This window comes from Heterodontus francisci, chromosome 7 (genome assembly GCF_036365525.1).
Source record: "Heterodontus francisci isolate sHetFra1 chromosome 7, sHetFra1.hap1, whole genome shotgun sequence".
In the NCBI taxonomy this organism is placed as follows: domain Eukaryota; kingdom Metazoa; phylum Chordata; class Chondrichthyes; order Heterodontiformes; family Heterodontidae; genus Heterodontus; species Heterodontus francisci.
In genome coordinates, this window is record NC_090377.1 from 92,056,320 (window position 1) to 92,082,596 (window position 26,277).

Below are 26,277 nucleotides of genomic sequence, written 5' to 3' on the forward strand. Positions count from 1 at the left end.
TATATGTGGTTGGAAATTAAATGAATAGGCCTGTGACAATAAAATGACTTGTCACTGAACTAGCCAGTGCACAATTATGGCAGTACAGCTACTGTTTTCTCACCCTTTCAACCCTCTACTACAGAATACCTGCTACTGTTGTGAGAGCGAATGAAATGCTGAAATGTATTTATGGCATTAATTTATTACCTGATAATTCACACTTGGCAATTGTAATATGAACAAATTAGAGGTATGTTTTGTACTTAACTGTGCAAGGCATGGAGAGTACACCCAAATTTTGTACTAGTCCTTTTTTAATTGTTTCACTAATCAAGCAATGTCATTCACATAATTTGGAACAGCCTTAGGGATAGGCTGTGTGGAATTTAAGGAGCACCAGCAGATCTCCTGTCGTGTTATGCATGTGTAGACCAGGACCTGGAGTGAGGTTTCTGCTGTCGCCTAAACAATCCTGTAATGCCTGTCCTTTAATACAGCAACTTTACTGAAAATGTATATCACATGACTAATGAGATAAATATATTATACTATTGAAACAGAAAGCTACAGATCCTCTTAGATGTAACTTGTGGTACTATTTACCCCCATGTACAATAGATCGGGTGATCTTGTATTTCCCTTTTACTTTCAATTATTTGTGTATTTTTTTGCTCCATTTACCATGGGACAAGTACTTTGTGCCAATTCTTCTATGTTTCCTCTGCAAAATCTTTCTTCCCAGTTATTTACTTGAACATAAAATATTTGTGTTCTTGCTTGATTTCCACAGTGGGTTTGTTGTTCTTGTTCTTCGGTGAAGGCATCACTGGGATAGCACTGCACCAATGTATTTGCTTTTTGCTCACTGTCAAGTCTGCAATGGCCAGCATTTTAACAGGTGGTTATCTGCCTTGGGTCAGGCCACAGTGTCTGAACATAGCACATTAAAAAAAAACGGAAACTCAAACCATCGTGAAAACATCAATCCCCCTCAGCAATAGGAAAAGACGCAAACACCATTATTTCAGAATTTTATTTACTTAAATGGTATAAAACATTGCAAAATGAACATTTTAAATACTTTCTTCTATCGGTTGCACCTTGAAGCTATTAACTATAAATTTTCTGCTTGGTTATCATGAGCATTGTGTTTCTGCAGGGGGAGGGTAAAATCGATAATTCTCTTCGTGTATCTCTGTCAAATGCACAGAATATGTCAAGAGGGGTTATACTTCCCAAGTTCCATTTCTGCCTCATTATGTGATGAGCTGTGGCTGTGTACTCTGGGTACAGTAGTTTCCAGAGGAGCACAGTACAATCTACAGGTCCTATGATCCATCTCTCCCACATGCACCAAATTTACCTATAGGTGCTGGGAAATTCCAGCATTGAAGCTGAAATTGAAGCAGAGTTCAAGGTCCTGATAAGGGCAGACATGTGCAAAAGGAATTACTAACATTACTTAACTAACTTTATGAATATGTTTGATTTTGTTTTTCAGAATTGTGTAACTTTTCAATGGCCAGAAATTTTCTCTCAGCTGCTCCTGCCCCATCACTGTAACATTGCCAGATTTGTGGTAGAAGCCACGTTTGCAGGCAAATTGGATTTCTGCTACACTTTCAGCAAAGTTACAGCAGTGGCGGGAAAATTGTAGCTCAAAATGGTGTGAAACAAATTATTCAGAAATACAAGCGGTTTGCTTTGTGATAGTTCTATTTCCAGATTATTGGGTTTAAAAAAAAAGAGTTATTTGGTTGCTAATTGGAAGCTTTACTACTTGGATGGTGAATGGTCGAAATATCCCATTGATTGCAATTACTTCATATTTAGACAATCAGCAGGGTTAACTTAACAGAATCTAGCTCTTTGAGCCAATTGTAACTCTTTTTCCATATGATGCCTTTTTGAAGTATGCTTTTGAGGTGTATTGCTATGGATGCATGGTTTCTAGTTGTAGAGCAACTACAGAGCAATTGTGTCACACTAAAATATCCATGTTGCCCGTAATTACTGTAAAGGCTGTAACAATGTAATATCTTAACCATGCCCAATATGACCTTTAAAAATGTGACAATGATGGTTCAAGACATGCCTGAATCAAATTTTCAGAACCTGAGTAGCTTATGATTTACCATTATAATCTGCTAACTAGTTTGAGTATAAAATCTTCATTTTGGCACTGCTGTGGAATACTTAGGATAATTGACTAGAAATGAGTGATGTCAGCATCCATACATTTTATGTTGTCAGCTTTATTTATGTATAGTACAACTTCATTCATTGTCTGTTGTACCTGTGGAGATGGCAAAATCTTTACAGTTGCACTACAACTAGCAATGCATCATTACTTTTCCAAAAATTAGCTATTCAAATTGCAATATAAAATCTCATTTACATAGATTTATAAATTAAGAATAGAAGGATGAATTCTATAAAGACACTAGTTGTTTTGTTTTACCTTGGGTAAGGAAAATTTCTGACTTGCAAGACAGTCCTCAATTTGGTTATTATCTCCCGCTGGGCTCTCTGGGTTATGGGCCAGTGTGGTCATGAGAACATTGGCACAGGAGTAGACCATACAGCTCCTCGAGCCTGCACCGCCATTCAATAAGATCGTTGCTGATCTTCTAACCCAACTCCACTTTTGTGCCCTATCCCCATATCCCTTGATTTCTGTTTGTTTGAAAATTATTGTCTTTAATGGTGGCAGACCTCCCAAAGCCAGTGGAATGTAGGTTATTAGAAAACAGCTGTTTTGTGGATGCAAGAGTAAACTTCCAAGTTCTAATTTGTTTCCTATTTTATTTCAGGGGGAAAATGCCGAAATCGGAGGTGAAAACGTCCCTTCTGGACAACATGATAGGAGTGGGGGACAGTGTGCTTTTAGAACCTCTTACCGAAGACACATTTTTAGAAAATCTCAAAAATCGCTTTGACCACAGTGAAATATATGTAAGTGTTATTAAAATATATTCAACATAAAATATCCATCTGTTTCTTACAGATTTCAAGATAATGTGTGTTTGCTAAACTTGCCCAATGAAAGTTGAAGTCTTGGGCTGCACTGGAAAATTTCTATTTCACAGAATATTTATATTTATCTCTTTGGGTTGTGACTCAGCATAACATTGTTTAGCATTAGAAATGGTAAATGAGGTATAGAGGTGTACGCACGTACAACTTAGCTGATAGCAGGCAGCTAAGTCGTAGGATTCCTTGATTGCTTAATAGTTTTCCATGATCCTAAAAGAGGCACTTTGTGGATCATCCCAACTAGCAGAAGAATGACACCAACCCTTCTGTCGCTTAATATGAATTACAAGATAAGAACTTCCTTTGTGTATCACATCAAGAAATTGTAGGTAGGTAGGAGGATCTGGTTGTTTTCAGTTACCCTGAACAGTAAAAGGCAGAGGTTATTATTGGACTCTTCTGAGTGCCAACTCATAGTTCTCCTGCCATTGAGGGCACTTCACAAAGTAACTGACGTTACTTAATGGGTTGAGTTTTATTGGGGGGCTGCTATTTGCGGCGGTGCCCTTTGAACTCGCCATGGTGCCCGCATTTAACCCCTATGATATTACACATGGGGCTCATTAGCATCACTGCGCCGAGCCTTCTCCCCCGATATTACGTGGGGAGAGGCGGGATATTCGGCGCAGTGAGGAACCCTTTGACAGTTGTGCATCAGGTGCTGGGGCCCTATTTTAAGCTCCCCAGCACCTGCTTCCTGACAGCTGTCAAAGAAATACTTACCTGACTGCTGAAGAGTGGGGCTGCTGTCAATCTGGCAGCAAGGCAGAAAGTCCTGCAGAAATCCAGCAGGTCAGGCAGCATCTGTGGAGAGAGAAGCAGAATTAACTTTCAGGTCTGTGAACTTGGTCTTACTTACCCTGCTGTGTCCTAGTGTCCTGTGAAGTTGCGATCCTCTTCTCCCACTCAAAGGTAACATTCCCTCTTATAGGCATGCTGCATCTGGGTGAATAATCTTAAATTTGCACATTCCAGGACGTGAGAATTAAATAGACCATAAAAGGTATTACAGAGGTTTACAGAGAACACTGACACAAATGGGCATGCACGGGTGTCACAGCAATGTAAATACATCTTTCACTAAATGTTCCTCACCAACATGTGTGTCCTTTTCTCTTTGCGAATGATGTTGCCAGCATGTAGCGCCAATGTCACATCCCTTTGCACCACTGGCCCTTCAGAAGAACCAATGTATGCAATAACATCATTGCCATGCCACCTTTACCCATGGGTGTCTCCACGGATGCAGTGACATGGACATTGGCTCAGTCAGCTGCTGCCCCTAATGGTTTACACAGGGATGCTGCAGATGTGGACTGTGCACAGCAGGTGAGCGAGGGTGATGTGTTGCTTGCAGAGCTCATGTTGGTTCTCATGGAACAGACAGCCTTTGTCTGATAAGCCACTTAGTCCGAGGAGGTATCCTGTTGACGTCTCTCCTCATCATGCCAGGCCTATTGGATGCATAGTTGTGCAGTGCAGAAAAGGAGCTGGCCTTTTTGGCCCGTAGTACAGGGCATCACCCTATCCATACAGGCATTGGATGTACTCTTTCAGCATGCCAATCTCCTGCTCAATGGTGGCTCATGTACCTAAGTGGCTGGTGTTGTATCTCTCTTCTGCAGCAGTGGTGGAGTCTCTCACTGGTGTCGGAAGCCATGTCTGCAAAGGATAGTCCTTATCTCCAAGAGGCCACCCTTCCATCTGAGCCAGTTCAGTGAACAGCGGTGGCAGCCGGGACTGGCACAAGACCCAGGTGTCATAGCAGCTGCCTGAGAAACGGTCACAGATTCGCTGCAAGCATCTGCAGTGTTCATATACCAACTTCACCTAGATTGAGAGGGACTCCTTTAATGATGACGTCTGCAGGTGGTAGCCTGGCAGTAGGCCTGATGGCCACATGAGCGCAGTCTATGAACATTAGCCAGAACCAATGGCCCTCTGGGGCTGGCTGTGAGAGACCGTCCTGAAGCGGACATACTCACTGGCCCTCCTGTGCGGGGCATTAGTGACCTCCCTGATGCAGCGGTGCATTGCTGACTGTGTGACCCCACTAAGGTCACTGGTGGGCCCCTAAAAGGCTGCAGAGGCATCAGGCTTGAGAACTGCTGCCACTATGAAGAACAAAGACATGGGATGTCCTCTGGAGCCCATGGGCTGCAGGTCATCCTTGAGCAGGGCACAGAGATGTGTCACCACCCTTTCTATATGCACAATCTCCTCTGACACTGGTGCTCTGACATCCGATGGCATGACATGTGGGGCCTGTAGATGCACGGCAACTGTAATGGCGGGCTCCCCTTGGGGGCTGCTGCTCACGACCGGGGGCCTCTGCATGGATCACACCTGCCTGTTGGTATTGCCCCTGGCGCATATGGATCCTCATGTGCAGAGGATCACACAATGTAAGATGATCCATACCTATTTCCATGTGATAAATAAAATTAAACCCTGCATGTATTGGAAGGTTCCTAACAGGGCATGGATTGGTGTTGACGGGTACATCAGCTGCTTTCCTGGATCAACTATGTGGTGTGCCATGGCATTGCCCATCTTGGCCAACATCCAGAGTGCCACAACATGACCACATTAAGATCCTACCAGCTGAATCGATCGCTCCCATCATCCATAAAACCTTAATGCTGCCCTTTCTGGCACCCTCCCCACACACAGGGTGCTAGTGTGCCATTGCCCCCTCACAAACACAGAGCGTACACTGTTAACGGAGGGATGGTACACGGTACCTCCCTTCATTCCAGCACAGCTTTCCCTCCAGTAATCCCAGACCCTCTCCCTTTCAGAATGCAGAGTGCGACCCCTGCATATCCCCCCTCCCTCCTCCCTTTAAGAATGCAGTTAGACCCCTGCATGGCCACCCCCTTTAAGAATGCAGAGTTAGACCCCTGTGTATCCCCCCCTCCTCTTTTTAAGAATGCAGAGTTAGACCCCTGTGTATCCCCCTTCCTTCCTCCTTCCCTTCCGTAATGCAGAGTGAGGACCCGTCGGCTTTTCACATCGTGAATGGGACGGCACGTGACAGCTGCCCGTTCAACGGAAAATCCAGCAGTGTCGGTGGAGCAGCGGTGGGCTGCTTAATCAGCATAGGTAAGTAATCATTACCATATGTTGATCGTGGTGCCCCCTCCGCCGCCGGTAAAATGTGGTGGGCCTGTCTCGACGTCGTGGCTTGAGGCGGGCCTCTCCCCGCAGAATTTTAAAATTCAGCCCAATGAATCCAATAAAAAATGCTGCCATTGGATCAGTGTTTCTTTCTCCCTCTGCTCCACCTCGGTGGTAGAGGCATCAGCCATCCCAAAACACTCCACAGCCAATGAATTACTTTTGAAGTATAAGTCACTTTTTTTTGTAGGCAGCAATTTGCAAGCAGAACATCAATGAGTCAAATGACCATTTGGTGACGTTGGTTGGGGAACTAATATTGGCGAGCACAGCAGGGCAGATCCCTGCTTCTCTATTGAAAAAGTGCGATGGGATTTTTTTACATCATTCTGCATGGGTCAATGGGGCCTCAGTTTAATGTGCCTCCCAAAATACAGCTTTCTCACAATGCAGCACTCTCAATAATATACTGAAATGCCAGCTTGGGTTGGGATCTTGTCATTACATTGGGAAAATTTAACTGCCTCAATGTGTATATCATTATCTGAGATTGAGTCATGGCAACAGGACACTCAATGCGTACAGATCGGATCTAGTCTTAATGCACCCAGTTGTCTTCCAATGGTAAGTATGGGAGACTGGAAGAGCACTTAAATAAATATGGGAAAGCAATGCAGAAAAGTTGTTTTGGAATTACTTTCCTGGGACCTATACTACACTGAGCTGTAATGAGCCTTGAGATAATACATTGCTGTCTTTGTGTGCAAAAAAAATTCCTTCTGATTGGTTTTATTAGTATGCGTTATGGTCACCATAATCAAATGTGAATCACTACCAAATGCTTCCCCATCCCCCACATCTCACTGCACCACTTAGACAAAAAATGTATCGCAAGATAAACTTATACTTATAAAGCTTTTTATTGTAAGCATGCTTGTGCTGCAGATGTACAGTTGATGGTTTGAAAACATAGTTACCTAAAACATGGTAATTATGTAAGTGGATGCAGGGACTGCATATGTGTTCCTACTGATCATAGGAAAGCATTGTGATTTTGGACTTAGATTTTTTAAAAATTACTTCTTCCCCTCGACCCCCTAAGATGGCTAAGAATCGCCATGGGATTGAGCAAATAGACCTGTTCTCCTCTCCCATCCCAATAGTTAGGCTCAACATATGACTTAAAAAGCATTTTGAAGACTTGAAGTGTTTCTTATGGCCTGTTCTTAACATGCTGAGATACTTGTCATAATTAGCACCAACATGAGGACTTTGAAAATAGTGTCAAGACAAAACCCCACCTGCGAAGAATGAGGCACACATTATTTCACCACATGAACATTAAAACTTAAAATTGCAAGCCCTGACCGTAAAGACATTTCCATGGTAACAGACAATGTTGAAACAATGGGGATCCAGCAGTTGCTTCTCCAATACACAGAAGTGGTCAGACCAGTTTTAGTCACATGGCTAACTGACTGTGGCAGAGAAATTTGAACCTCCACCAAAGGATGTGAAAAGACTGTTCCATATAAGGAGCTAGTCACATGACTAACCTGCAGGGCAACCTGGGAGTCTTTTTTTTGAATTTGAATTCCCATCAAAGAAATTTGAACTGAGACAAAGCCGTCTGCTCATGGAGTAAACACCTCTCCTGGAACTGAAGCAAGAATTCAGCCTCTCCTGTCTGCCTGCCTTCATCTCTTCCCACGGAACTGAATCCTGTGAAAACATGTCAAACTCAAAGACAGAAGGGTTTGTCACATGAACAAAGTTTTAAGATTACTGGGCCCAAATGAATTAGAAGACCATATCTTCAATCAAGGACTACAGCGAGCTGGAGAAACAGTAACAAGATATTGCTTCAAACTGTTCTCTTTTCTATTCCTATCTGCATGTTTATCGTGTATGCATGCTAGCGTGAGTGCATCATATATCTGTAGGCGTGGACCGTATTAGAGTTTAAGTTTAAGGTTTTAATAAATTTCCTCTTTCTGTGGGCGGCACAGTGGTGCAGTGGTTAGCACCGCAGCCTCACAGCTCTAGTGACCTGGGTTCAGTTCTGGGTACTGCCTATGCGGAGGTTGCAAGTTCTCCCTGTGACTGCATGGGTTTCTGCCGGGTGCTCCGGTTTCCTCCCACAGCCAAAGACTTGCAGGTTGATAAGTAAATTGGCCATTGTAAATTGCCCCTAATGTAGGTAGGTGGTAGGACAATGGTGGGGATATGGTAGGGAAAATGGGATTAATGTAGGATTAGTATAAATGGGTGGTTGTTGGTCAGCACAGACTCAGTGGGCCGAAGGGCCTGTTTCAGTGCTCTATGACTCTATGCTTTAAACCAAAGAAAGCCTGTTTGTGCTCAGTTCTTTGCCTTATAATTGGAAACTGTGAACAATAATTCACACGAACGGGAGCTCAAAACATAGTGTGTTTAACATTAAACCCTGTTACAATAGGACCAGGTAAAGACAGACAAAGACCCCTAGACATTGCTCACCTGGTCGTAACAATAGAATTCTTCTTTTGTGCAGTATTCCCATTTAACTTTTTACCTCCTAAAATATTTTTCAAAATGTTCACGAGCATATTACTTAAAAGGGCGTAATATTTTGAAATGACCCAGGCATGAGCAGGGGCAAAGAACATATGGGCCTGAGACGCTGTGGCCAGGGGCTCCAGCCAAATATGATGTCCCTGCAGGGGCTGCATGTAAATATGTTTCTTTTCAGTGTAGTATATTGTGATATTGTTTGCTTTGTTATTAATGCTGTCTGTAAATATTCTGTGGCCCTAGATTTTCATGCATTTTACTACCTGTTTGTGCTTCAATGGATCCCAATCCCCTGGGGGAAAGGGTGGATGCAGAGGACTCCAAAAATTCTTAATTCAGCTTTATGTATTAGTAATAATCCTTCCATTATGCTAACCCTGATTGCTAGTTTGATGCATTGCAATAGCATTGTTCAATTCTGAAATTACACTGATAAATATACTTTTAATGCTCTGAAAAGCTAATTGAGTTCCATCTACACATCAAGGATATTTGGAAAGTACTTCCTCATTATTAATAAGTTGTATTTTAGAGTAAAGAATTGCACTTAGACAGCTGTCTCTCAATACAAACCTATTCCCGAGAGGCAAAATAAAACAGCCTTGAAATGAGGGTAGAAGTGGATGTGCTTCATACAGAAGGCTAGAAATAATTTCATTTGTCTATCATTTGTAACTAAGAATTAAAATACTATAAAGATATTATAAAGATTATAAACTCTGTATTTATTCCCTGCTGAAGCTGACTTAATTTTTGTTGTCATTCAGCTTCAGCTCAGAACTGAGTTGTAGTAAAGTGGTATTCTAGGAACTGGAATAGGCCATTTAACCCCTTGAACCTGTTCCATCATTCAGTGAGATCATGGCTGATCTGTGACCTAACTCCATATATCCACCTTTGCCCCATATCCCTTAATACCTTTGGTTAACAAAAATCTTATCAATCTCCGATTTAAAATCAACAATTGAGCATCAACTGCCATTTGCAGAAGAGAGTTCCAAACTTCTAGCACCCTTTCTGTATAGAAGCGTTTCCTAATTTCATTCCTGAAAGGTGTGGCTCTAATTTTTAGTCTATGTCGCCTAGTTCTAGACTCCCCAACTAGTGGTAATAGTTCCTGTTGTGTGGTGCTCAGAATTGCTCACAATACTCCAGGTGTGGTCTAATCGGGGCTTTGTATAGCTTAGCATAACTCCTACCCCCTTGTATTCTAGTCCTCCAATTATCAAGGCCAGCATTCTATTAGCCTTTAATTATTTTCTGTTCCTGTTCATGACATTTTAATGATCAATGTACCTGGACCTCCAATGTCTTCCCAAATGTTTCCCTAGTACAAAGTTGGGTTGTTTTGAGTATTGATGGTATGATTTCAATAGTCTATTGAAAACATTCTGCTGAAGGCTACAGGGCTGAAATATCAATATAATAAAAGCAAAAGACTGCAGATGCTGGAAATCTGAAATAAAAACAAAAAAATGTTGGAAATACTCAGGTCTAGCAGCATCTGTGGAGAGAGAAGCAGAGTTAACGTTTCAGATCAGTGATGAAAGTCATCTGATGAAAGGTTACTGACCTGAAACGTTAACTCTGCTTCTCTCTCCACAGATGCTACCAGACCTGCTGAGTATTTCCAGCAATTTTTTTGTTTTTATTATATATGAAATATCAATAACCTGTTCTTTCTCTTTACAGATACTAACTGAACTGCTGGATATATTTCTGATCATCTGCACTTGCAGTTTTTCCTTTTGTATTGGATTATATAGCCATTGTTCTTAGTAGTGGAATGACAGTATCTTAACCTTTAAGTCTATGAAATATTGTTGTGAAGTTGGACGAGGCTGTCGCAAAATATAAAATGACAAAAAAAAGCTGCCAAAGTGCAGAATAGAATTGCAAAACTGTTGAATAGTAGTGACTAGGGTCTGATATTCACTACTATTGAGTGCAGTGATAGGTCAGTGAATAGTACTTACTGATTTGGAATCTATTGCATATGAATAATGTTGAATAGCATCAATTGCAATGGATGAATGAGCTCTGAACAGCAGACTTAGTGAGGTGCAAAATGCTCTGTTTAGCATGATTGATGTGCTTCTACTTTACTGTGTGAAAGCTTGAAATAGTAAACTGCAGGATCTTTCTTTAAAGCAGTTAAACCATTTATTTCTGGGATCCAAGCAAAATTAGTGTTTTGTTATGTTCAGGATTAAGGACAGAAAATGCTACAAATACAAAACAGATCAGTCAGCATTCTTCAAATGAAAAGACAGCATATGATCTTTTCTCTTTACAAATGCTGACTGACCTGCTTTGTTTTTCTCACATTTTCTGTCTTTATTTGAGATTTATAGCAATTTTTTGTTCTTTTTGTTTTAATGTTATGTTAAACTGTACATTTTCATAATTACCACTGGACAGCTGTATTATCTGTTTGTCAGATGGGTAGATTTGACAGTCTTATTAACTGTAACCTTTATGTATTGACGTGGTATTTCTGGAAACAATAAACAGATACTGGTTCGTTGTAAACAGTAACATTGAAATGGGCAAGGAGGCTGTTGTTATAAGATGATCCTGAGAGGAGTTTTAATATTGAACAATACTTGACACTGTGCTGTTATTTGGCTATTTCTTTCCTACAACATAAATTGGAGGACTTATTGTTCTGTTCAGTTGTTTTATAATATAGTTTTGCATTGACAATTCAAGGCTATGAGCAGAGTGCCTTCCCAAAATGTCATCTTGCATTATATGAGACATTAGTTCGGCCTGTCTGTGTGGTTGGAAATGGAGAAAGACCATCAAGAAGATGCTCTTGAAACTGGAGAAAGTGCATCTGTGCTCCATGATAATTTGTTTTAACAATCCAGCAGCAAACCAAATATCCAAAGTACTTCCACAATAGTGAAGGTGTAGTTTTCTGACATTGCACTGTTCATATGGAACATCAGTTGAAGGAATTGCATATTAGAGATTTGGACATCGGTTATTTAAAGTTGTTTGCAGAGATGTTCCTGAACTTTCAAATGTTTTATTGCTTGCTTGCAAGGCATGCACAATGCTGAAGGGCTGACATTTATCGCCCATCCCTAGTTGCCTGAGCAGGTGGTGGTGTATCTTCTCCTTGAACTGCAGCAGCACTTGTGGTAATGGTGCTCTCATGATGGAATTCGAGGATACTGACCTAGTGACAGTGAAGGAACAGTGACATATACTCAAAGTTTGAATGGTGTGCGACTTGAAGGTGATGGTGTCCCAGAATAACATTGCTGCTCTTCTCTATTTCGGTGGTACAGGCCACAGGGGAGGGAGATGCTGTCAGTTTAACCCAAAAGAACTGGAAGGGTATTGTTCAATATTTGTAATTTAGAAGGAGTGGGGGTGGGGGGCAGCACCCTAATTCAGAAACTCACTTTTTATGTTAATTAATGCTACTTTGATTTCCCTAATGAAAGAGGTTTCTTTCTATTGGTTTCCTTAAATAATCAGTAATCTCCAGTTAATGCTGTACATTGCTTAAGAAAATATAGAGTTTTATCATTTATCAAAATCATTTTTCAAAAACTCTTGTTTCTGTAGTCTAATTGAGTACATTATGTTTTTGTATAGCGCTGTTTTCTTCAATGTGCATATTGGAAAACAAAAATCCATGCTGGTGGCTAGACAGAGTATTTACAGCTTACAATGTTAGATATTGGGCAGTAATTTAGCTCAATGTGCTAATGCCGACATGCTGCATCTTGCTTAGTTTAAACATTTGTTCAGCCTATCATAATATAAACAATCAAATTTAATTAACTTTTAAAATGCATTTTCAAGGGGAGTTCAGTGTGTTCCCAATCTCATAGACCAGTATTGTCTGTAGATGCTTTCACTGAGAGCTTGGTCATGAACTGCAATTGTCTGGAAATGGAATAGACCAAAGACTGTTGCACAATGCACCTCAACTCTTCAATATTGGAGCAATACTAGGCTCTATTATTTGTGATAGTGGTATAGATACTGGTTAGGTAAAGCCTTTATAAACTTTGTATCTCAGGTTATTATCCTGTTGGAATGTGTCCTCATTTTTCAGGAGATGTATTGCAGACAAAACTGTATGATTTTAGAGGATGTCTTCATAAGTCTTTGTTCAAAGCATTATTGATGAATGAAACCAAGGTGCTAATCTGTTGAAGCTGAACGTCAAAACCCAGAGGATGAGGGACTTGATTGTTACTTTCACAAATGGTGGTAAATATTGGCCATTTAAACATGGGCAGCATATCCAATCATATGCTATTTTTCAGAAGACACTTGCAATATACTTCTTGTAAGTTGCCCAATTATAACCTGCCTTTGACATGGTATAGCTGATGTCAGTTACACTTCTTTCCAGAAATGTGGTAAGTTATGTGCTGACAGATGCATATTTTTGGCTATTATATGTCTCATTTGATCAGTTGTCCTGGCTTGTTGGGATTGAATCAGAACTGTGCTGGTATTGTGTTTCCTGCACACCTAGATGATATGATTCAGTTAAACTCTCAGAACTTTTCCATACTGAGGCAGTCCATGTTAGAAAAGCGAACAACTTTTAAGGAGGAAGTAATTGTATTAAAGTGCTATTCAGCTTGGTGACTTCTTTAAGTTTATGTCCCTTAGTTCTCCAGGCTTGTTCCATCCAATTTTGCCTTTGTTATTTGAACATTTTGGATCACATTTCGCCCCACTTAATTCTTTGCAATGAGAATAGAATAAATTCCCTAACTTTTTTTCATCTATCAATAATTGAAAACTCAAACTGTCTTTTGAATTCTTTCTGTTATTAGTGATCACAACTAGATCCAACAGCACACTTCAAACTTTTTAAACTATTTTACCATTGTAAAAGTAAGACTGTAGTCATCCCTCAAACAATGGATCACCTATTAATTCATTTTATTGCTGTTTGTAGGACCTTGCTGTGCCTAAAACGATTGCACTTCAAAAGTAGTCCATTGACTGTGAAAGGCTGTGCCAGATTATGAAGACATGAAAGGTGATATATAGCCTGGAAAATATGCTGAATGTTACATGAACATTTAGCAAATTCTTTTAAATTCTTCTTAAAGATACATTGCTCAATTTTATAAACGAGAAGAATTCCAATTATGTCTGAGTGCAGGAAAACAATAAGACTCTATCTTCAAAACAAAGTAGTTGTAATGTTCAGCAGCAATTCACAAAAGTTCCATTTGGAACCTTGTGTATTGACATCTAGGATGTAGTATAGAATATCTGCAAATCAGATTTTTATTGCTTTTGAGTTTTTGTACTCATCAAAATGAATGATACCAGTGCTGGGAAATTTTCACTTTGGACACTCCGTGACAGCATTGACCACTCCCTTTACCATACCCACCAATGTGCCTTATTCCTAAATTGAGTAAAGCACTATCTCATAAACATTTTATGCACCAGTCATCATTATGTTTTACCTGAATGTTGAACTGTGTGTGGGTTTGAGCTGTGGCTCTACACTTATTCGGAACTGTGTTGAGACTACACACACTCGTCAGCTGGCAGAAAGGATAGTTTTGTCCTATCAGACTGAATGGGATTTGAACCCAAGTCCCGGGGTGAAAGGACAGTGCACTTGAGTGCACCAACTCATTGTACAATACATGATGATTTTGAAGAAATATGTACACACAAGAAGTCTTTTAGGCTTTGATCGCTCTCTCTCTTCCTACAGTATAAAACAGCTTATGTAAGAAATAAAGCAGCACAGTTTCAAACTAAAGGTTGGACTGAACTTGGTGGTATCTATCATACCCTTTTGCATCATCATTTCATTGTTAACTACAGCCATTCCAAACTGTTTAGTCATGGTTCTTGTTCCAGATCTTCACTAAACTTGAAATGTACACCCAGTTACAGTTATGACTAACCTGTGAGTAATTTCTTTGACTTGCATTTCTCTTCATATCACACCCCTAAATACCTTCCATACTTCATTCCTTTCCCAAGTCTTGCCTTTTGTGTTCAGTTGCTAGACAACATTTATTATTTGTAATAATAAAAGCAAAATACTGCAGATGCTGGAAATCTGAAATAAAAACAAAAAATGCTGGAAATGCGCAGCAGATCTGGCAGCATCTGTTCTGATCAGTTCTGATGAAAGATCACTGACCTGAAATGTTAACTCTGCTTCCCTCTCCACAGATGCTGCCAGACCTGCTGAGTATTTCCAGCAATTTTTGTGTTTATTATTTGTAATCTCCTTTGCTTCATGTTGGCTCCTATTGTCCACCTCCTTACTTCAATTTGCTTTACGTTCCTACTCACATTTTTTTCTGTATTCCTGCCACTTGTTTCACTGACCTACTTAGTATTTTATATGTAGCCTGATACATTATCATATATAATAAAGTATCAGGCTATTAAAGAGTGGCTACTAGGGTAAGGTGCTTGAGGGCCTGGCTTCTGTCCAACTGGCTTGGAATCCAATGTATGAGCTTGCCTCACTCAGTACCTCTCCTGCTTCCAGGTCCAAAAGTTGTGAATGTGAGGACCTACTAAAGTGCGCATTCATATAGGCTGGAACTTCAGTACGCTACTGAGAGAGTCCTGTAGTATCTGAGGTACCATCCTTCAGAAGAGATATTCAAGCGAGATCCAATTTGCCTGACAGCATAGTGAATGTTCAGGATAGCATCACGCTATTCAAACAAGAACAGAATATTTTCTTAATGCTTTCTGTTAATTAATAGTAAAAACATATTAATTGATCACATGGCTTTGCTGTTTCTTCAGCATCAGTGACTGCAAGGTTTGCCTGTATAAATAGTTACTACAGTTCAAAAAGACTTGTGTGAAGTGCTTTGATATGATGTGCCACACACTTGCAGGTATTATTATTAACTTTAAATTTAATTTTAAGATCTTCATTCTTGTTTTCAGTTCCCTCTTCGGCCCCACTTCTCACTATCTCTGTAGCCTCTTGCAGCCACACAAGCCTTTGAGATCTCTGCATTCCTCCAGTTCTGGCCTCTTGAGACGCCCTGATTTTAATCACTCTGCCATTGGATTATGTGTCTTCAGCTACTTTGGCCCTAGCTCTGGAATTCCCTCTCAAACTCTCCATCTCTCTCTACCTCTTCCTCTCCTTTTAAGATGCTCCTTAAAACTGACCATAGTGTCATCTTTTTGTCATCTGATTTCTCCTTCTGTGGTTCGGTGTCAAAAATGTTTTTATTGATATTTCTCTTGTTAAGTGCCTTGGGATGCTTTACTATATTAAATGCATTCTATAAATGTATGTTATTATTAGCTCAGTACCTTTGACAGAGGGGGAGAGAAAATTGGATCAAGGAAGAAAAAAATTTATTTTTAGTCAATCTGCCTTAGAAAAACAGCTGTGCAAATGCTTACAAATTGTGTTTGTTATCAAGTTATTGTTATGAGCACTGGTAAATTTTTATATCTTGTCACTCAGTTTAACAATGGCTATTGTGGATAATAATCGATCAGCTACAATTAAAGTGGTGGTCCGAATGGACATCTGAAATGTGTCCTCAGTAACTTCAAAGAAATTTTGTGCAATATTAAAGTGGAATTGTACTTATTGGTAGGCAATAGCTATTGATTTTGGCTTGTTTGTGCAGAGCGAACCCTGGGCTACAAAAACAAGGAAAACTAAAAGGAAAACATGCATTTCAGTCAAGTGGGAGTTGGGCCAAATGTTCTGATGCTGTTGTGACCCTGAGCATGTTTGTTCAGCAATCTTGGGAATGATTACTGGTTGGTACTATGGGCCCAATCGTTGTAGTGTACAAAGGTTACATAGAGAAAAGGAACAATATGGTAGTAACCAATGCATGTTAAAGCTGATATTTTAAGGGCTGCAGTGTGACCTCCACTGTTGACCTTTTTCAAATATGATCCTCTACAAAAATATACTTGACATTTCAGAATTTCTTTCCATCTTTAGATATATTGATGGAATACAACTGTTTAATATGGCAACGGCTTGGTTATCAGGAATCCATTGATTTGTATTATACACATTATACACATTGTATTATGCACAGTGGTGCAGTGGTTAGCACCACAGCCTCACAGCTCCAGCGACCCAGGTTCAATTCTAGGTACTGCCTGTGTGGAGTTTGCAAGATCTCCCTGTGTCTGCGTGGGTTTTCTCCGGGTGCTCCGGTTTCCTCCCACAAGCCAAAAGACTTGCAGGTTGGTAGGTAAATTAGCCATTATAAATTGCCCCTAGTATAGGTAGGTGGTAGGGAAATATAGGGACAGGTGGGGATGTGGTAGGAATATGGGATTAGTGTAGGATTAGTATAAATGGGTGGTTGATGGTCGGCACAGACTCGGTGGGCCGAAGGGCCTGTTTCAGTGCTGTATCACTAAACTAAACTAAAAGTATTGGATAGACACCAATTTAGAAAGTCAGATGTAGAAGGCAGAATTCGGTCTACGTATGGAAGATATCAGATTCACAACAACAACCTGCATTTATATAGCACCTGTAACATAGTAAAACATCAAAAGGAATGTTATCAGACAAAATTTGACACTGAGCCACATAAGGAGAGCTTAAGTTAGGTGACCAAGAGCTTGGTCAAAGAAGTAGTTTTTAAGGAGTCTTAAATTAGAATAATTAATGCCTGTTGATAGCAAAAAAAGTTGCAAATTTGAAGCCACTAGCAGTTGAATTTGTTCACTAGTTTTAGTTTGAAATTTAATGTGCATTTTACAGAATCAATCATGATTCCTACTTACTGTTTCTACCAGCTGAGCTGGAACTAATGCCTTCAAAAGTGATATTGAATTGGTAAATGCATTTCCTGGTGTGCTCCTGCCCTATAGTCAGAACGTATTTGTGCTGCATTAGTTGGTCTCAGTAGCAGGAGCACTGCAGTTGCCCCAGGGGCCCTGAGCTAGGACGGGGGAAAAGCAGTAAAGATCGATGCTTTGAATCATTATCCAATGATGTTGTTAGAATGTGCATGTGTTTGAAAATTGGATGAGGAAAGGATCAGCATCAGATGTGATTCCTCATCCTCCACACTCAGTCTAGGTTCACACATGAAAGATTGTTACATGAAGTACAGAGAGGAGGTTGGCACCCATGGAATCATACAACCAGTGTATACTCTGTTGTATTCTTTTCAACTCTGGTGATCCACACATAGAGATATTGGTTTTCCCTTTGTTTTCCAAATAAAAAGGAAACAATACTTTTAAGAAAGACGAGAAAATGTGAGCGATTCTTGAGAGATTTACTTCTCACAGAGACAAGGCATTTTATGACTGGAGGCTGTAGTTTGCATTAATCAGGTCCTTATGGGCTAAATAGTGGAAAGTTATCACTAGCATCTTCAGTGTAAACTGCTCGTAATTTCATTAGAAAATATTGTGCTTAATTGTGGGGTAAATTAATTGGGACATTTCATAGATCCAATGTAATATTTAAACTAATTATGGGATTGTATAACAAGATAAATTGATAGAAATAGACTTAATGATGGTGATGCGGCTGTTTGGACATGTCTCAACATGTATTCAACAAATGCCAGCCTCAACTATCATTTGAAATGGAATTCCCCAGAGAACTTGGTTAGCTGCATTATCCAATTTCGAGAGCCACTGGATAGGTGGATTACCCAGCCTGCCTTGCCAAATAATACCTTAATATTTGGCCAATTATAAATTGTGGGGAGATGAAAGAGAATACAATGGATGCAAGGCACTTTTTAAAAAAAAAAGAGAATTAATTTGAGGAAATGCATAGTTCTGAATAGTAAGACTTAAAATACGTTTTGTGTTCATTATAATGTCTCTGGACCTTTAGACTGTATAGCCCCTGTGATCAAATGTTCTTTTTAGCATTATTGCTATGGCAAATGCAGTTGTTCACATAGATAATGATGAACAGTATAGGAAACAGTCATGGCTATCACACTGTGGGGGGGAGTGGGAATTTGTCATGCAAAATTAGTCATCAAGTCACATCTAAGCTGGATATCAGTAGAGATATGAGACATTGCTACAATCCATATGCAGAGAAGTTATAATATTTTAGCTCTTATTTATATTTCTTCTTAATTTCTTTATTTATATTTGTTTCTTTATAATCCCTCCATGGCCTCACCCCTCTTTATTTCTGTAATCTTCTCAAGCCCCACAACTCTTAGTTATTGGTGCTCATCTAATGCTGTCCTCTTGAGCATCCCCAATTTTAATCGCCCACCATTGGTGGCTGTGCCTTCAGTTGCCTAGGCCCTAAGCTCTGGAATTCCCTCCCTAAACCCCTCTGCCTCACTATCTCGCTTTCTTCCTTTTAAGAGACTCCTTAAAACCTCCCTGTTTGACCAAGCTTTTGGTCATCTGACCTAATATCTCCTTATGTGGTTTGATGCTTGGGACGTTTTGTTACGTTAAAGGTGGAATATATATATATTGTTTCTATATACTACTTATTTGACTTGAATGAGTGAAATCTTAATAAATATATACTTTTCCAGTGGTCATGTATACTTGTGTTCAAAGACTAGAAATAAGGCTTTGAACTTAACAATGACCTTTTATCGTTACATTTGTAATGTTTTCTACTCATTATGAACCATTTTACAAACATATTTTCCCATTTAAACAGCAACAACTTGTATTTGTACTGCATCTTCAGTGTAGTAAACGGTCCTAAGTAGTTTACTGAGGAGAAACTGATGGCAAACAGTAATAGAAAAGTTGGCAGGATTGAAACCTGGACCAAAGAGAGGTTTTTAAGCGTGAGGGGAGGAGATGTTTAAGGAGGAAGTTCAGAGAGTGAGTTTGAAACAGGTGAAGACTTTACGACAGGTGCAGAGGTGGGGCACGGTAGTGTTGGTGGATGCACAATATGCCAGAGTTGGAGGACAGGATGGCTTGGGCTGTAATAGAAGGTGCACAGTTAGGGTGGGATTAGTCCAGAGGACTTGGTAAGACAGATGATCAGGATTTTTGAATTCAATAGAGCTACTTCATATTATTGGAACAAAATAGTTTTATTTTGTAAAGCAGGCTGAAATCTGAGGAATGTAATGCTGTGAGATGCTGTTTTTAATAAGTAACACTAAGGAACCGGTCATATTGCGACTTGGATGATTCAGTGAGACTGTAGCACCACTGCAACCAATCTGCATTCAAATTGATGTATCAGAAATGGTGTGACATCACCTCGGGTAGTCTTGCCTCTCTTTGGTTCCATGTCAGTTAGGGTTGCCAACCCTGGTGGATTATATAGGAACACAGGAGCAGGTGTAGGCCATTCAGCCCATCGAGCCTGCCCCGTCAATCAATATGATCATGGCTGATCTTCCACTTCAATGCCTTTTTCCCACACCATCCTCATATATCCCCTTATATCCTTTGTATTAAGAAATCTGTGAATCTCTGCTTTAAACATACTCAATGACTGAGCTTCCACAGCCCGCTGGGGCAGAGAATTCCAAAGATTCACAACCCTCTGAGTAAAGAAATTTCTCCTCATCTCTGTCCTAAATGGCTTCCTCCTTATTTTGAAATGGTGTCCCCTGGTTCTAGACTCCCCAACCAAGGAAAACATCTTAGCTGCATCTACCCTGTCTATCCCTTTAAGCATTTTGTAGGTTTCAATGAGATCACCTCTCATTCTTCGAAACTCTAGAGAATACAAGCCCACCTTCCCAAATCTCTCTTCATATGACCGTCCTGCCATCCTGGGAACAAGCCTGATGAACCTTTGTTGCACTCCCTCTATGGCAATAATATCCTTCCTAAGGATGAGGACGAAAACTGCACACAGTACTCCAGGTGCGGTTTAACCAAGGTTCTATACAATTGAAACAAGACTTCATTACTCCTGTACTCAAATCCTCTTGTGATAAAGGCTAACATACCATTAGCCTTCTTAATTGCTTGCTGCACCTGCATGTTAGCATTCAGTGACTTATTGAGGAGGACACCCAATTCCCTCTGTACACCTACACTTTCCAATCTCTTACCGTTCAAGAAATACTCTGCACATCTATTCCTCCTACCAAAATGGATAACCTCACATTTTACCACATTATAGTCCATCTGCCATGTTCTTGCCCACTCACTAAGTCTGTCCAAATCCCCTTGAAGCATCTTCCTCACAACACACATTCCCACTTAGTTTTGTATCATCCGCCAACTTGGAAATACTACATTTGGTCCCCACAACAGCTGGGGCCCAAGTACTGATCCCTGTGGCACCCAGAATAAAAGGTTAATCTGTGAATAACCCAAAAGAAAAATCATAGGGGCATTAACATTTGCTTTTTTAAACACTTTTGTTTATGTTATAAAATGATTAGACATGGGGAAAGATGGTGTTTGACTGACAGTCAAGAATCACCTAATTGGGTAACGAGCTGTCTATATGTCTTCCAATTGGTGTGGGAAGGTGGTGCACGGCAGGTATTGGCATGTTGGATGACCAGTGGCAGGATTGTGGGGATGGGGTCATGGGAGGCAGGAGGCCATATGATGGCACCTTCAGGAATATGACCAATCAGAGTTGACAATCCTAACACCAACTGCACTTTAACTGTAGAAGATGCAGTTTCTTAACATTTCTCAAAACATGAACATTAGAGTTCACCAAGCTCCCAGATAAATCACCTTTGAACTTTTAATCACAGCAAGCAGCCGACAGTGTAATTATATTTTTTTAAATTTCACAATTTGGATGCTTACAAGCAGAGCTATGTGCCTGCATCTATGTGCACAGATTCAGGTTTACTCTTCCCATAAGCACAGAGCAGTTTAGGTGGACAGAGATAACAGCACTGTTTGTTGCACTGCCCTAAAAAGCAGTTGCTAGTGTTAAACTAGTAGAATTAAACATAGTGATGGCCCTATCTTATCCTTCAATTTAATTGAAAGTTTATTTTTGTTCATGCAAGCTCTGACAGCTGTAATTTCTAAATGTCAAATTACTTGCTTTACTGTGTGCTGGTTTCTGAATTCTCGGATTTTTGCTTTCAAATTAATATATGCTCTTTCCATTTAAAAATCGATGTGTTTGTACGACCAAAGTTACTGTGTTTGTTTTAATTGGGAAGGGTTAAGTTGCCAGAGGACATCTGTGAGGGTCCATTGACCACCTAAACATACCATGAGTAGAATGGAGTTCCTCAGTCGAGCAACTTGAGTCAACATTTCGATTGTCCAAAACTGTGGCAGTCCTAACTGAGGCCAAATCCACTGCCTAAATGCAAAAGTTGGTCTCGTAACCAACCGGTTTTACAAATATGAAATAATATGGCTACATTTCTGGGATTTAAAAAAATATATAAAAATATGATTGCTGGTGTACATGACTGAAGTTAGGCTGCTGATATATATGCAGGCATGGACTCAACAGACCGAATGGCCTCCTTCTGTGCCATAATGACTCTTAATGACTATATGAATACATTGTTCATAACCTTCTTACTATTGTACATTAATACACAAGTCCCTTGACTTGTTTTGCAAAGACGTTTTCCCATTTAATCTTTAAATAATAACAATTTCTGTTAGAATGCTTCAGTCGTTTGGCTCTAATAATCCTTTATGAAGTCATGGTTACATTGAAGCTTACCATTTATGATGTTTTGGGGACAAAACTAAATTGTGCTATCAACAGGAAGGCTTATTTTCTTCATAACACCAAAAAAATGAAAATATTAAGGGTGAAACATTAGATACTCAAAACTTCCTACAAATACAAGTTTGTTCTTCCTTACTGAATTAATCTACAGACTAGAGTGTTTAAGATAGTGACAACATTTAGACACATCTTGCTGTAAGGATTCAACATTTTCAGATATCATTTGTATATAATTTATGCAACAGTAGTTTTCAGTTCTATCATGATGAAAGTAGCAGAGGCATATAAGAATAGCCTGGAGTGACGAGCACTTTGCTTTTTCTTCCTCCCTGTCCAAGTCTGTTTCAAAGCCTGTCCCCCATTTGAACACTTGGCTGATCATATGACAAAGATAGATAATTATCAAAGTTTCCCAGCAGATAGACCAAAATTGGTCTGAAAACCTCATGACATTATCCATTTCTGAATTTTGAGCACTGACGGTTGGCATCAGTGGAGTAGGTGAGCAGGAGTTGCAACTGTGTAGTCATAATTTAAAAGAGTTTAGAATTGATTGTTGGTTTGCTGTCCTTCAGGAAAACCAAAACCTCATTGTGCCTGCATGAATGATGCTTTTACACTGCCCATTTTAATGCAGATTTTGGGAGTACAATGTCTAACTGGGTCTTCAGTCTGCTACCAGTTTATAGAAAACGGACTTAACCGCATGAACATTGTACAGTACATCCACGGCTTTTTAAAGTCAACAAGTATAAGGATCAAATTCTGAAGTCAATCTGTTGCTTGTTTTAAGACTAGATGATGCCAGAGAACAAAACTATCCCGAGAGTCCAGACTTATTTTATATAGCTGCACCATTGTTCCAACTTTTCTCAATCTGGAAATGTTCAGTTACTTCCCAGTAAAGTGTCAGGAGAAAAAAAATTCTATGGTTATATTTAACTCAGTTTTGAGTAAGCGAATATCTGGTTATAATAATCTTCTGATTTATTTTAACACTCATTTAATTCAGCATGGAATACAAAGATACCAAGTATTTAAAACTCGTCACCGCAAAGCAATAGGAACCAAACCTTTCTGCTGGCTGACTATTAATATACAGTGACACAAAAGCAAAATATTGTAGCTGCTGGAAATCTGAAATAAAAACAGAAAATGCTGGAAATTCTCAGCAAATCTGGCAGCATCTGTGGAGAGAAAAACAATGATTCAAGTTGATCATCAACCTGAAATGTTAACTCTGTTTCTCTCTCTCCATAGATGCAGCCTGACCTGCTGAGTATCTCCAGCATTTTCCATTTTTATTTCTAATTTACAGTGTTTTTTAATTCTAGTCTGTCTGTCCACTTACTTCAGTTTCCCCCTTCATCTTGAATTTTTTTCCTTTCGTGTAATTTTGTCCTGCTGCCTGCTGTCACATCTTGACCTCCTTTTATTTTGATTATTTTTTCATCATTATTTAACAAATCCTTCTTTTCATGCCTATTTCAAAGATGAGCAGACACGTTCTCCCCAGTGTTCTCCAATATTTATCCCTCAACCAATATCACTAAACAGAAACAGATTATCTGCTCATTATCACATTGCTATTTGTGGGAACTTGCTGTGTGCAAATTGGATGCCGCATTTCCAATATTACAACAGTGACTACACTTCAAAAAAGTACTTCATTGGCTGTAAAGTGCTTTGGGATGTCCTGAGGTCATAAAAGGTGTTACATAAATGCAAGCCTTTCTTTCTCAGCCATCTTTACCATCAAATTTAAAATGCACTCGTCCTCCTTGTAGGCAATCTTGCATTTAGTGCTTCATTGGAGATTGATGTTTGTGTGGTAGATCTTCATGTATACATTGTTTGGGATAAAGGAGATGGCTTTAACAAAGGATTCAGGGTGGTCACTGCAGATCTGCAATCAAAACTACTGAATTGCTAAATGTAAACATGCTTTTTCACACTAATTCTACTTGAAGTCTTGTGACTAAAAACTTCTGTTCAAATTTTTTCTTCCACAATTTTAATAACCTATGTTTTGCCATGGAAAATTGTTGATCCACTAGTCTATCCTATCGACCTGCCAGTTTGCTAACTATGATTTTGTCATTAATCACCCTATTACCCTTTTCCTAATAGGAAATCATCCATTCATTTTTTAAAAATGCATGATTTTTTTTTTGTTCCGCAACTCCCTTTTACATTTTGTGCTTGTTCACAGCCCTCTCCTGCCAGTTGAACTGCAGAAGAATCAAATGCAGATGCATGTATTAATAGAATGCCACGTTGCATAAGAAAGATGATAAGAGATGGCTAGGGCCTGAAGAGGAAGGTTTGTGAAATAATGATGAATAATGAATAAATAATCATCAGAATAAAGGAGGCCAAGACATGATAAAAGGCATAAAGCAAGCAGTTGGGTTCAACGGTAATAAAAGTAGATAAGAGTAGATAGGGCGGCACAGTGGCGCAGTGGTTAGCACCGCAGCCTCACAGCTCCAGGGACCCGGGTTCGATTCTGTGTACTGCCTGTGTGGAGTTTGCAAGTTCTCCCTGTGTCTGCGTGGGTTTTCTCCGGGTGCTCCGGTTTCCTCCCACAAGCCAAAAGGCTTGCAGGTTGATAGGTAAATTGGCCATTATAAATTGTCACTAGTGTAGGTAGGTGGTAGGGACAGGTGGGGATGTTTGGTAGGAATATGGGATTAGTGTAGGATTAGTATAAATGGGTGGTTGATGTTCGGCACAGACTCGGTGGGCCGAAGGGCCTGTTTCAGTGCTGTATCTCTAATCTAATCTAAAGACACTGTGAAGAGGGAAAAATAGGTGATAGATGGGAAAAATTAAAATAGCATGACAGATTAATAAAGCATAAAAAGCTGTATGTTTATTTCACAATTCTATCACCTACTTAGTTTAAAAAAAAAGCCAAAATTCTTATATTGTGCCACACTTAACTTTAAACTGTGCTTTCGAGTTCACGAATCATGTGGCTGACAGAAGATCCAAGTTCTCCTTGCATATGAAAATCTTAAAAGATCACTGTCAAGTTCTCCTCCCCTCATTCCTTAAGATTTCAGGGTAGGTGGTCTTTCCTCATATTTAAAATTCAGGAATCAAACTCTGCACCCTCAGCTGGACTCTTTCCTGTAGTAAGAGACCAAAACTGAATACCGTTCCCATCAATATGCAGCCTCATCAAGGCTAGATAAAACTTCAACATCTTAGATGTATAAGCCACACTGTTAAATGATACATCCCACTGTTCTTCAACAGCGCCTCCCAATGTCGGGACCTCTACCATCTAGAAGGACAAGGGCAGCAGGCAAATGGGTATGCCACCACCTGCAAGCTCCCCTCAAAATCGCACACGATTCTGACTTGGAAATATATCACCGTTCCTTCATTATCACTGGACCAAAATCCTGGAACTTCCTCCCAAACGGCATTGTGAAAGTATCTTCAGCAAAAAGGCAGCTCACCACCACCTTCTCAAGGGCATTGAAGGATTGGCAATAAATGCTGGCCTTGCCAGTGATGCCCACATCTCATAAATGAATATTTTAAAAATAATGTATATTTTACCACCTGTTGTTATGAGTGCTTTCATTTTTTTTGTTAAATTATGAGGATTTATGTGTTAAAACTGAAAAAAGATTCCATAGGTGCTAGAACTTTGTTTTTTTTTAAAAAGAGGTCATCAGAAGGTCTTTTGGACTGAGCTTGTAAACAATAATTACTGGAAGAATCAAGGAGTGCTAAAAACAAGCCACAAGCCCTTACTAGAAGGTACCTGTCTTCAGATAATTACCCAGCAGGTGTTTTTTTGAATTGGAGAAAGACGTTTATGAAGAAATGACAGGTCAAGATTTATAGGGGTCAGGAGGCTTGACTGTTGTGACATTGTTTTTGGTTTCACTTTGGACAATGAGTTGGTGATATGGTCAGTGTTAAAAAGACAGTTGGAGAAAATTTTCCAA

The 26,277-nt window shown here is 39.7% G+C and overlaps 1 protein-coding gene across 5 annotated transcripts in view; it reads left to right on the plus strand.

Moving 5' to 3' along the window:
* Positions 1-26,277, plus strand: part of myo1b (myosin IB) — a 306,869-nt gene that overhangs the window by 6,571 nt on the left and 274,021 nt on the right. For all 5 annotated transcript variants that reach the window (XM_068035658.1, XM_068035660.1, XM_068035654.1 and 2 more), the window contains exon 2: positions 2,796-2,937. In XM_068035658.1, coding sequence (XP_067891759.1) covers positions 2,803-2,937 — 135 coding nt within the window. In that variant the 5' untranslated portion in view covers positions 2,796-2,802. The remainder of the gene's footprint in view (positions 1-2,795; positions 2,938-26,277) is intronic.